At 49.6% G+C, this 12,929-nt stretch overlaps 1 protein-coding gene across 1 annotated transcript; it reads right to left on the reverse strand.

The window, feature by feature from the left end:
• Positions 1-982: 982 nt before the first annotated feature.
• Positions 983-11,132, reverse strand: LOC132772927 (chelonianin-like). Its single transcript, XM_060771773.2, has 4 exons — positions 10,959-11,132; positions 7,318-7,485; positions 3,405-3,551; positions 983-1,123 (listed from the first exon to the last, which is right to left on the reverse strand). Exons 1-4 carry the CDS (start codon positions 11,044-11,046, stop codon positions 1,113-1,115), a joined length of 414 nt encoding a protein of 137 aa, XP_060627756.2. The 5' UTR covers positions 11,047-11,132; the 3' UTR covers positions 983-1,112.
• Positions 11,133-12,929: the final 1,797 nt, after the last annotated feature.

Raw genomic sequence — 12,929 nt, forward strand, 5'->3', positions numbered from 1 at the left:
CTTACCGTCTCTACCTTGCTTCACTTACACTTCCATCCAGGGCAATGTCCCAGAGCCCCAGGGGCTGGGAGGCCTACCATTCACCCCATACTATCCCCATCAGAATGACCATCCCCTCTGTTTTGGTACAGCCGCACCAGGAGTTCCAGCTTATCTTTCTATCTGTTTGATGCTGCATGTTTTTGAAGTTGCATGCCTTTGCGGTTAGATGGCTCTCCTTATTTTGCAGTTATTGCATCAATTGCTTGTCAATTAGCCTTAGGTTCCTTAGTCCCGCCCCCTTTTTGGGTTTTGGTAGGGAAGTGAGCCATTTTGAGTTTAGTTTCAGCCAGGTTAGCCAATGTATGGGATGTATGTTGCTTCCCCTGTACAAAGGCTTCAACCTCTACCAGAATTCCAGGGTCACAGAGACTCTAACAGAATCTCCAGGGAAAGAATTTCCAGGGGAGAACAGCATCTAAAGATTCCCAAAGGTTCCCAGGGAAACAGCCTTACAGCCCTGAGGAATTTCGGAGGGAATAACAGCTTTAAACTCCAACTGGAGAACATCCATCGCCTTGCTGGTAGGTCCTCTCAGCGCTCGAGAAGCAGTTCGGTCTGGGAGCAGAACCCTCACCAGTGAGGGTTGGATTTTAGTCAGCCTTGGGAGAAGTTAAAAAAGGGGAATTTTCCTTTAAAGAAAAGTTGTTGAAGATAGCGCCTGTCCCCTGTGGGCAAGATTGAGAGAACTAATTCTTTCTCAAGAAAGCTTTGAAGTACCTGTTTGATTCATTAATAAAAGACTTTGTTGTATTTTTCAAGCCATCTCAAGACTCTTTTGTAGTGGAAACCTCTTAGAACTTCTTCTTAGGCCCCTAGCTTCCCGCTGGGCAAAGGTTACACATCCTATATTGAAAGCCAACCAAATACAGGCCCAGCGGCGACAGAACTCCCTCCCTCCCTCCAAGTTTCCACAGGAACATGCATCACACGAGGCTCAGGATGCTGGGAAGCTCAGACCGGCTTTATTGGGGGAGCCAAAGGACTCCAAGGGCACATTTACAGCATGGTGACAGGACATGTGCAAATCCAAGGAAAGAGGCCATCCAGCGGTCATCTCCTCTGGAGTCCAGTTAGGAATACCCTGCGACAGAAGAGGAAATATCCGTTAGCAGGTGGAGACATATTCTCCCCTGAATCTTGCAAAGCCTGGGACGTGGCGAACGGCTGCATCACGCACACATTCCTCTGCCTGTTTCCCCATTCTCTGCAGTCATCACAGCTGGGTTTTCACCTTCCCCACATTTCCCCACACGACTGCTTTATTTATATGGTCGACACCCAGCCCTTCTTCCAAGATTAGGGTGCAAAGTGGCTTGTAATGCAGGCACAACACATAGTATTTCCATTTCTGCATTTCGTTGGGTCTAAGATGCACCTCCCCACCAATAAATAAATAAATAAATATCAGGGCTCGAAATAAGGGGGTGCCAAATTGGAGCCCCAAAACTGCTCTGCATCTTACAATCGATGGTGAAATCTGCCTGTACGCTGCAGTTCCATTTTAGGACACCGGGGGGCAGACATTTGCTGACAAGGAAAGCTGAAGCTGTAGGGCAGGCATGGGCCAACTTCGTCCCTCCGGGTGTTTTGGGCTTCAGCTCTCACAATTCCATTGAAGGGATGAGTTGGCCCATGCCTGCTGTAGGGAGACTCCCTGGGCAGCTCCAGCAGTGCATTTCTCCGAATAGACTACTGCAACGCACTCTACGTGGGGTTGCCCTTGAAGAGTGTTCAGAAACTTCAACTGGTCCAGCGAGCGGCAGCCAGATTACTCACCGGAGCGTCATACAGGGAGCACACCACCCCCCTGCTGTGTCAGCTCCACTGGCTGCCGGTTCAGTTCTGAGCACAATTCAAGGTGCTGGTTTTGACCTACAAAACCCTATATGGTTCCTGTCCAGCGTACCTGTCCAAACGCATCTCCCTCTACGTCCCACCCCGGAATTTGAGATCTTCTGGGGAGGCCCTGCTCTCGACCCCACCGCTATCACAAGTGAGGTTGGTGGGGACGAGGAGCAGGGCCTTCTCAGTGGTGGCCCCTCATCGGTGGAACTCACTCCCGGGGGAAATTAAGTCATCAACATCCCTCCTCTTCAGGAGGAAATTAAAGACGTGGTTGTGGGACCAGGCCTTTGGGCAATCTGACAACTAGATAAGGACAATCAGATGACTAGGACTGACAGGACTGACAAAGTGGAATTGGAAATTGGACTATGAGATGGCGAATGCTGACCGTTAATGAGGAGTAATTGGTTTGTATTGGTTTTATTGGTTTTATTGTTGTAATGAAAGGCAAAGATACAGAATGGGGGACGATGCCTGGCTTGAGAGCAGTACGTGTGGAAAAGATCTTGGAGTCCTCGTGGACAACAAGTTAAACATGAGCCAACAATGTGATGTGGTGGCAAAAAAAGCCAATGGGATTTTGGCCTGCATCAAGAGGAGCCTAGTGTCTAGATCTAAGGAAGTAATGCTACCCCTCTATTCCGCTTTGGTTAGACCACATCTGGAATATTGTGTCCAATTCTGGGCACCACAATTCAAGAGAGATATTGACTCTAAGCTGGAATGTGTCCAGAGGAGGGTGACTCAAATGATCAAGGGTCTGGAGAACACGCCCTATGAGGAGCGGCTTAGGGAACTGGGCATTTTTAGCCTGAAGAAGAGAAGGCTGAGAGGAGATATGATAGCCATGTATAAATACGTGAGAGGAAGCCACAGGGAGGAGGAGGAGGGAGCAAGCTTCCTTTCTGCTTCCCTGGAGACTAGGACGCAATGGAGCCATGGCTTCAAACTACAAGAGAGGAGATTCCATCTGAACATGAGGAAGAACTTCCTGACTGTGAGAGCCGTTCAGCAGTGGAACTCTCTGCCCCGGAGTGTGGTGGAGGCTCCTTCTTTGGAAGCTTTTAAGCAGAGGCTGGATGGCCATCTGTCAGGGGTGATTTGAATGCAATATTCCTGCTTCTTGGCAGAATGGGGTTGGACTGGATGGCCCATGAGGTCTCTTCCAACTCTTTGATTCTATGATTCTAATGCAGGAGCTGTTGGTTAACTGTTAATTGCTGCTATTTTGTTTTATACTACTGTTATGTGATGCCGGCATCGAATTGTGCCTTTGTAAGCCGCCCCGAGTCCCCTCCGGGGTGAGAAGGGCGGGATAGAAGAAACCGAAATAAATATAAATAAATAAATAATAGAGACCCTGCTTCTTCTGCCCCCAGGGACAGGGATGCACAGAAGATCATGGTGGCCTGACCCATAGACCCATGACGCCCCACACCCCACGCCTCCCAGCCCTGGCTCCAACGGGAGCTGTCCAGAGCGCACAGCTTGGTGTTCCCAAGGGTTGGCTGCCGTACCTCCAGTGACCTTCATGCAGTCGTGGCCACAGCCGTTGCTGCAGCATTTCCTTCCTGGGCCACAGGACTTGTCACTCGTGCAGTTCTCCACGCAGAGCCCAGCGCCCTGGGGCTTGGGACACTGGCCGGAGCCCTTCGGGGGAAGCGCTGGAAGGAACACAAGGCACAAGGACGACAGGTGACCTCAGGGCCGGCCCAAGACAATAACAACAACAACAACAACAAGGCTCTAGCACAAACCAGTACAGGTGGTCCCAGTGGAGATTGGCACAGTTGGTGCTGTGCTAAAAGATCTCAGCCAGCATTTGGAAACAATAAACATTGACAAAATCACAATCTGCCAACTACAAAAGGCACCTGACTTGGATCCACGCGCATCATCCAAAAATATGATAGCCATGTATAAATATGTGAGAGGAAGCCACAGGGAGGAGGGAGCAAGCTTGTTTTCTGCTTCCCTGGAGACTAGGACGCAAGGGAACAACGGCTTCAAACTACAAGAGAGGAGATTCCACCTGAACATGAGGAAGAACTTCCTGACTGTGAGAGCCGTTCAGCAGTGGAACTCTCTGCCCCGGAGGAAGTGTGGTGGAGGCTCCTTCTTTGGAAGCTTTTAAACAGAGGCTGGATGGCCATCTGTCAGGGGTGATTTGAATGCAGTATTCCTGCTTCTTGGCAGAATGGGGTTGGACTGGATGATGGCCCAGGAGGTCTCTTCCAGCTCTTTGATTCTATGAATACATCACACAGTCCTAGACACTTGGGAAGGGTTTGACTTGTGATTTTGTGATATGAAATCCAGCATATATTTCGTGTTTGCTGTGTCACACTGTGTTTTTGTGTCAATAAAATAATAATGGTGATAATAATAATACACCTTATATACACTGCACCGGGATTGTGGCGCAGCGGGCAGAGTGTCAGCTGCATTAAGATCACTCTGACCAAAGATATGATAGCCATGTATAAATATGTGAGAGGAAGCCAGAGGGAGGAGGAGGGAGCAAGCTTGTTTTCTGCTTCCTTGGAGACTAGGACGCAAGGGAACCATGGCTTCAAACTACAAGAGAGGAGGTTCCATCTGAACATGAGGAAGAACTTCCTGACTGTGAGAGCCGTTCAGCAGTGGAACTCTCTGCCCCAGAGGGAGTGTGGTGGAGGCTCCTTCTTTGGAAGCTTTTAAGCAGAGGCTGGATGGCCATCTGTCAGGGGTGATTTGAATGCAATATTCCTGCTTCTTGGCAGGGGGTTGGACTGGATGGCCCATGAGGTCTCTTCCAACTCTTTGATTCTATGATTCTATGAAAAGTCATGAGTTCGAAGCCAGCCCGCGTTGGAGTGGGTTTCCAACCAATTGTGTGTAGCCTGTTGTCGACCTTTGCAACCCGAAAGCCAAGTAGGAAAATTAGGTACCACCTTAAAAGTGTGGAGAGGCTAAATTAACTGATTTATGAGGCCATAAAGAAGACTCCAGCAAAGCATCCCAGCGGGGAAGCATGCGGGGAATGCGGAAGTGCTTCATCAGTGTCACAGATGGACGAGGAAAGCGACAGCTCCCCTGGCGGCCAGAAAAAGTTAAATACCCTCTGTGTATGTCTGTTTACATTGTATGTCAAAATTGGCACTGAATGTTTGCCATATATGTGTACATTGTAATCCGCCCTGAGTCCCCTGCGGGGTGAGGAGAAGGGCCGAATATAAAAGCTGTAAATAAATCTGTCAAGTGCAAAAGGCCACCTGACTTGGGTCTGCGCGCATCATTCGGAAATACATCACAGTCCTAGACGCTTGGGAAGTGTTCAACTTGTGATTTTGTGATACAAAATCCAGCATATATCTGTTGTTTGCTGTGTCACACTGTGTTTTTGTGTCAGTAAAATAATAATAATAATAATAATAATAATAATAATAATAATACACTTTATATATATTCTGCTCTATATTCCCAAGTCTCAGAGCAGCCTACAACCTACACAAAATGGCAAAGATTCAATGCCTTTAATAACATGGAATAACAATGACGTACAAATATACAGAACAGAGATAAAGGCTTCCCCTTTCATGTCCGGCTACTGGAGGCGGTGCTCAACTCCGGCCATGGGGAGGAGCTCTTGTTCTATTTCCAAGCCAAGGAGCCTGTTGCCCATAGGCACCTCCTGGTCACATTGCCAGCATGGCTGCATGGGTGCCTTTATTACTTTCCACCAAAGCAGTACCTATTGATCTTCTCACATTTGCATGTTTTTGAACTTCCATCTGAACATGAGGAAGAACTTCCTGACTGTGAGAGCCGTTCAGCAGTGGAACTCTCCGGGGAGTGCGGTGGAGGCTCCTTCTTTGGAAGCTTTGAAACAGAGGCTGGATGGCCATCTGTCAGGGGTGCTTTGAATGCAATATTCCTGCTTCTTGGCAGAATGGGGTTGGACTGGAGGATGGCCCAGGAGGTCTCTTCCAACTCTAGGATTCTAGGATTCTATGATTCTATGCTAGGTTGGCAGGAGCTAGGGCTGACAGTGGGAGCTCACCCCGTCCCATGGATTCGAACTGTCAGTCTTTAGGTCAGAAGATTCAACAGTTCAACGGTTTAACCCACTGCATCACCACGGCCCCTGAGAAGCCGTTCCCTGACTGGGGTGTTGTGTGGTTTCCAGGCTGCATGGCCATGTTCTAGCCTGTGGGTGCAGGTGAAACATCAGGAGAAAATGCTGCTAGGACATGGCCATACAGCCCCCAAAACACACCACAACTGTCATATGGTCTGCAGTTGATGGTGGCTGGTGATGGAAGGGTTAATGTGAGTATTAGTTCTAGAGGGTTTGGTGATCTGTAAGTGGGAGTTCATGGGTGAAAGCAATTGGGGGTGGAGGTGTGCAGGAGATGGGTTGCAGATGGGTGTTACTGGATTTAAGGAGCTAACTGTGGGACTGATCTTTGGGGAGAAAAGTATCTGTTGTATTTTGGTGGTGGATGCTGCTGGTTTTTCCCCCAGGTCTGTTGGATTTTTCGGCATCCTGACCTGTCTCCTGTAATCTTGGGATCCTGGATCCTTGAGCCTTTGGACTGGCTTTTGACTGCGTTATAGACTCTTGATCCCTGGACTCTGTTATTGAACTCTCGGCATTTGACCACAGGACTGGACCCTTTTGACTACGAAGTCATTTTTGCTATCAGTTTTTGTTTATTCCGTAGCTGTGTGCTATCTTTGTGTTTTATATTTTGGACTATAAAAACATCCAGTAAGTAAGTAAGTGCTGTTTTAATTAAACTGTTTGATAAAACTGGGAGTTTGATTCATCTCTACCTAAATAAGGCAGAGCCCTAGCAACGTGACAACAACACCCAGTGACTCTGGTCATGAAAGCCTTTGACAATCCGGTTTCATGATGGATGGATCTTAAGAGCATCTAGTCCAGGTGCAGGCACACTTTGGCCCTCCCTCCAGGTGTTTGGACTCCAACTCCCAGAATTCCTAACAGCCTCAGGCCCTTTCCTTTTCCCCCTCAGCCGCTTAAGCGGAAGGGGCCTGAGGCTGTTAGGAATTCTGGGAGTTGGAGTCCAAACACCTGGAGGGAGGGCCAAAGTATGCCCGCCTGGACTAGATGCTCTTGAGATCCATCCATCATGGGATGATCCGCTTGTTTAAGCGTCACCTTGTTTGAACAGGAACCAGACACAGGTGCTAGTACACCTGCAGGTGAGTTGGCTCTGTTTTGGTTGGCAAACCTTTGCAAACTTTGTTTTCCAAAAGTGGTTGACTGAGCAAATCAGGGCAGCTGACTCCTTGAACATTGTGTTTCCAGGACTCCAATCTGCCACCTTCTGGGTATGCCACACTACAAATCCCATCAGGTTTGGGTCCACCCCTCCCTCCTGCTGACCCCAACCCTTTGGCACTCTTCGCCCGGCCTCTCACCGTGATGCCCGCAGGCTCTTTGGCACTCTGCAAGCGTCTTGAAGTTGTTCTGGTTCCCTTGGCACCCGCCGTAGACAAAAGCCTCGCATTTCTTGGTGGCCCAGTTGAAGAACCAGTGGCGGTGAAGAGCCAGGCAGTTTCCTTCCACTTTGGGCAGGCGGCAGATATCTGGAGGGAACAACAACAACTTTGGTTAGACCACTTTACCTGGAATATTGTGTCCAATTCTGGGCACCACAATTCAAGAGAGATATTGACTCTAAGCTGGAATGTGTCCAGAGGAAGAGGGAGACTAAAATGATCAAGGGTCTGGAGAACAAGCCTGAAGAAGAGAAGGCAGAGAGGAGACATGATAGCCATGTGTAAATATGTGAGAGGAAGCCACAGGGAGGAGGGAGCAGATCCAGGGTCTGGAGAACAAGCCCTATGAGGAGCGGCTTAAGGATCTGGGCATGTTTAGCCTGAAGAAGAGAAGGCTGAGAGGAGGCATGATAGCCATGTATAAATATGTGAGAGGAAGCCACAGGGAGGAGGAGGGAGCAAGCTTCCTTTCTGCTTCCCTGGAGACTAGGATGCAATGGAACAATGGCTTCAAACTACAAGAGAGGAGATTCCACCTGAACATGAGGAAGAACTTCCTGACTGTGAGAGCCGTTCAGCAGTGGAACTCTCTGCCCCGGAGGGAGTGTGGTGGAGGCTCCTTCTTTGGAAGCTTGTAAACAGAGGTTGGATGGCCATCTGTCAGGGGTGATTTGAATGCAATATTCCTGCTTCTTGGCAGAATGGGGTTGGGCTGGATGATGGCCCAGGAGGTCTCTTCCAACTCTTTGATTCTATGATTCTATGATTCTATGGAGGAGGGAGCAAGCTTGTTTTCTGCTTCCCTGGAGACTAGGATGCAATGGAGGAATGGCTTCCAACTACAAGAGAGGAGATGCCACCTGAACATGAGGAAGAACTTCCTGACTGTGAGAGCCATTCAGCAGTGGAACTCTCTGCCCTGGATGGAGTGTGGTGGAGGCGCCTTCCTTCTTTGGAAGCTTTTAAGCAGAGGCTGGATGGCCATCTGCCAGGGGTGCTTTGAATGCAATATTCCTGCTTCTTGGCAGAATGGGGTTGGACTGGGTGATGGCCCAGGAGGTCTCTTCCAGCTCTTGGATTCTAGGATTCTATAACAATATTATTTATATTCCCCTCTATCTGCCTGAGGGAATGCAGAGCAGATTACAGAATACGCATCTGGCAAATATTCAATGCCATTATACAATTAACAACAAAGACGGACAGTGCGTAGACAGAGGCAAGGCTTCCCTCTTTTTCATCTCTGGCATTTATTTATTTATTTGCAGTATTTATATTCCGCCCTTCTCACCCCAAATGGGACTCAGGATGGATCACAATGCTCACAGTATACACGGCAAACATTCAGTGCCACTTTCTAGACATACAAGACAGACAGAAAGAGGTATTTCGGCATTTTCCAACTTTGGCGCCTTGAGGTTATGCTTGATTTTGGCCACAAGAGGCGCTGTGGCTCCATCCTCTATGACAACGAGCCCTTTTGGATCGTAGAATTTCCCTCCTTGTTCTTTGATCGCCAGCATTTTTATGGTGTCCTAAAATACCTCCCCACTCAAGCTTGTCTACTCACAGCTCAGCTGTTTTTGAACTGCTTATGTGGACAGTGAGCTTAGCCTAACGGTCAGGTGCTCAATCTGACTCAGGCTTCGAATTGGCCACCTTCTGGTCGGCAATGATGGATTGCTGCTGGCCATTAATCAGCTATGCTACACCACGTCACCTGGAGGCTGTGCTTGACTGGGGCATGAGGAGGGGCTGCTGTTCCATTACTCCATATTGAGGAGCCTGTTGTCCTGTGGACCCCTTCTTGATCAAATTGCTGGCATGTTTTTCAGGGCTGCCTTTCACCTCCCCACCAAAGCGGTACCTATTTATCTACTCACATTGCTGTTTTCGAACTACTAGGTGGGCAGAAGCTAGGGCTGACAGTTTATTTATTATTTATTTATTATTACACTTGTATACCGCTAATATCTCAGCCTAAGTCGGCGACTCATTGCGGTTTACAACATCTAAAAACAACAATATTCAATTTAAAAGCATAAAAACACATATAAAATACAGAATTATTGGGCCACCAATAACAATCCAAGTGCATCTCGTAACTGGGATCACAATCCAAATTCGTCGTCCGTAATTACCAGTCCTTTATCGTCAAGGTTTGTTTCGTCGGATTATCCAAATGCTTGTTCAAACATCCATGTCTTAAGTTTTTTCCGAAACGCCATCAGCGAAGGGGCTGACCTTATCTCTATAGGGAGGATGTTCCAAAGCCGGGGGGCCACCACAGAAAAGGCCCTCTCTCTCGTTCCCGCCAGCCGCATCTGTGAAGCCGGCGGGATAGAGAGCAGGGACTCCCCAGAAGATCTTAGGGTCCTGGCGGGCTGATAGGCTGAGATACGTTCGGATAGATAAGCTCACCCCAACCTCCAGCTTGAACTGCCAATCTTCTAGTCAGCAAGATTTTCTGTAGCTGTCAGTTTAACCTGCCGTGCTAACAACAGCCCCTTTCCACAACAGGTGTGGAAAGGGGGGAGGCCAGGGGATGAGACCATGTAGGAACCCATCGTCCCCCAGGCTGGGCTCGGAGGGCATGTGGGGTGCAAAGATATGCTGAAAAGGGTTGCTTGTCTGTTACTTTCTGCCCTAAACTTGGTGAGGAGGTTTCATGCAGCTCTGTTCTTTGAAGGAGGGGTTTCCCAGTGCAAACACATAGCTAATGTTTTCAGACAAAGGTAGGGAACTGAAGTGGGGAATCCCATGACTTGAGTGCCCTCCTCAAAGGTTGCACCACCAGAGTGCTTGGAGGGTTGCCCTTCCGGTCATGCCTTCCTTACCATCGGGAAATTGGGACACACCTTTGGATGGTATCACGCCCTTGAAGGAGCATCACTGAGGGTGCATCTACACCTGGGGCAACTTTGGCCCTCCCTCCCTTCCTCCAGGTGTTTTGGACTTCAACTCCCACAACTCCTAACATCTGTTTGAAGTCCAAAACACCTGGAGGGAGGGAGGGCCAAAGTTGGCCCAGGCCTGATCTACACTTTGGAATTAATGCACTTGGGTCCCACTTAACTGCCAAGGCTCAATACTACAATACAATTGTGGGAGTTGTAGTTTGGTGCGGCACCAGCATTCTTTGGCAGAGAAGGCTAAAGGCCTTCCCTTGATTTCATAGCAATGAGCCATGAACTTGGTGGGCCAAGCGGCATTCGTTCTCCAGTGTCGATAGAGACACCCTACAAAGAATCATAGAATCATAGAATCATAGAATCAAAGAGTTGGAAGAGACCTCCTGGGCCATCATCCAGTCCAACCCCATTCTGCCAAGAAGCAGGAATATTGCATTCCAATCACCCCTGACAGATGGCCATCCAGCCTCTGCTTAAAAGCTTCCAAAGAAGGAGCCTCCACCACACTCCCACTGGGGCAGAGAGTTCCACTGCTGAACGGCTCTCACAGTCAGGAAGTTCTTCCTCATGTTCAGATGGAATCTCCTCTCTCTGCAAGAGGCAGCGCCATTGATCGGAAGTGTTGCTCCCCCCATTTGCCACCCCTACCTTTCCTCTCGGCTGTGGCGGAGGGCAGCTCGGTCCAAATGGCGAAGAGAGCCATCAGGAAGAGGAGGACTGTGCTGCTGGCCTTCATGGTGCCTTCTGCCTGCTTCCAGGGGATGCTGGGTGCTGGGGCTCCCTTGAGTCCCGGATTTAAAGCCTGCCGGAGAGAGGCTGGGCACAGCCCTCCATTGAGCAAGAACGCTCTGCAATTTCCCTGTTGGCTTGATCCATCCAGAGGATGAGCCGGAACTCGCTTGGCGGCTTTTGCCCAACCGTGACGCCTGCCCGGTTGCCCTTCCGCGCTTCCTGCATTGCACACTTTGTGAAGCCCCGTGCGCACGACTCCTGGCTCTATTGCAAGACCTCTCCTGGAAGGCACGCTTCTGTCCCAACCCAAGCAGAGGTCACGTTGGGGTGTTGGGTGGTTTCCGGGCAGTATGGCCGTGTCCTAGCAGCATTTTTTCCTGATGTTTCACCTGCATCACGAGAAAGTGCTGTTAGAAGATGGCCATACTGCCCAGGAACCACCCAGCAACACCCCAGTGATTCTGGCCGTGAAAGCCTTTGACAATAGAGAGGTCAAGTTCTCATAAAGGGGGAGCAGTGCAAGAGGGGGCCACAGCCCAGCAAGGCCAAAGCAGTGGATGATGGGTGCCTCACCCAGATAACATGGGGACCCATGATCCCTCACTACCGGCCCTGCTGGGTGGGGCTGATGGAGGCCGTAGTCCAGGAATGCCATGGTTGCTCCTCTGGGAGAACACTCTTGCACCCAGGCCACCTGTTGCCATCCTGGGGGGCAAGAGCGGCTGCCCCAGGGCACACAGTTGCTCAGTGAAGCTTCCGTTAGAGGAAAGCAGAGGGGTGAACCGGGTGGTCTCCAGATGTTGCCGATACAACTCCCTCCACCCTCATTCAGCATTAGCTCAGCCAATGAGGGCCACTGGGAGGGCCATACTGACTTGATCCTAGTGCTTGTTTAATTTGTCCCAAGGTGCTGGGAGGCACGGTGGACCACAGCTCTTTCCTCCAGGGAAGTCACCCCCTGGCCCATTCTGCGGGAGAGGTCCCTCACGACCTTCTGGCAAGGAAACTAGTCCAATGTGAGCTAGGCAAAACTACGGTGAGGTGGATTCCAGAGGGTGCTCACTAATGCTTCCTCTTCATCTTGGAAAGAAGTGACAAGTGGAGTGCCGCAGGGTTCCGTCCTGGGCCCGGTCCTGCTCAGGATCTTCATTCATGACTTAGATGAAGGGTGAGAAGGCAGGATCATCAAGTTTGCAGACGACACCAGATTGGGAGGGAGAGCCAAGACTCCAGAGGACAGGAGCAGAATTCAAAATGATCTCCACAGATTAGAGAGATGATGGGCCAAAACTAACAAAATGAAGTTTAACAGGGACAAATGCAAGATACTCCACTTTGGCAGGAAAAACGAAATGCAAAGATACAGAATGGGGGACAATGCCTGGCTCGAGAGCAGGACGTGTGGAAAAGATCTTGGAGTCCTCGTGGGGAGGAAGGTGAACATGAGCCAGGAATGTGATGTGGCGGCAAAAAAAGCCAATGGGATGTTGGCCTGCATCAAGAGGAGCCTAGCGTCTAGATCTAAGGAAGTCCTGCTCCCCATGCTCTATTCCGCCTTGGTTAGACCACTTTACCTGGAATATTGTGTCCAATTCTGGGCACCACAATTCAAGAGAGATGTTGACTCTAAGCTGGAATGTGTCCAGAGGAGCGCGACTAAAATGATCAAGGGTCTGGAGAACAAGCCCTATGAGGAGCGGCTTAAGGAGCTGGGCATGTTTAGCCTGAAGAAGAGAAGGATGAGAGGAGATAGGATAGCCATGTATAAATATGTGAGAGGAAGCCACAGGGAGGAGGGAGCAGATCAGAGGTCTGGAGAACAAGCCCTATGAGGAGCGGCTTAAGGAGCTGGGCATGTTTAGCCTGAAGAAGAGAAGGCTGAGAGGA

This window comes from Anolis sagrei, chromosome 4 (genome assembly GCF_037176765.1).
Source record: "Anolis sagrei isolate rAnoSag1 chromosome 4, rAnoSag1.mat, whole genome shotgun sequence".
Taxonomy (NCBI): Eukaryota; Metazoa; Chordata; class Lepidosauria; order Squamata; family Dactyloidae; genus Anolis; species Anolis sagrei.

Bases quoted from the DNA above. Each gene is read 5' to 3' on its own strand.
- LOC132772927 (XM_060771773.2), bottom strand. From the start codon at position 11,046: ATGAAGGCCAGCAGCACAGTCCTCCTCTTCCTGATGGCTCTCTTCGCC. The intron at 7,486-10,958 runs GTAGGGGTGGCA...TGTTCCCTCCAG, and splicing joins CGCCACAGCCGAGAGGAAAG to ATATCTGCCGCCTGCCCAAA. The intron at 3,552-7,317 runs GTGAGAGGCCGG...TGTTCCTTCCAG, and splicing joins AAGAGCCTGCGGGCATCACG to CGCTTCCCCCGAAGGGCTCC.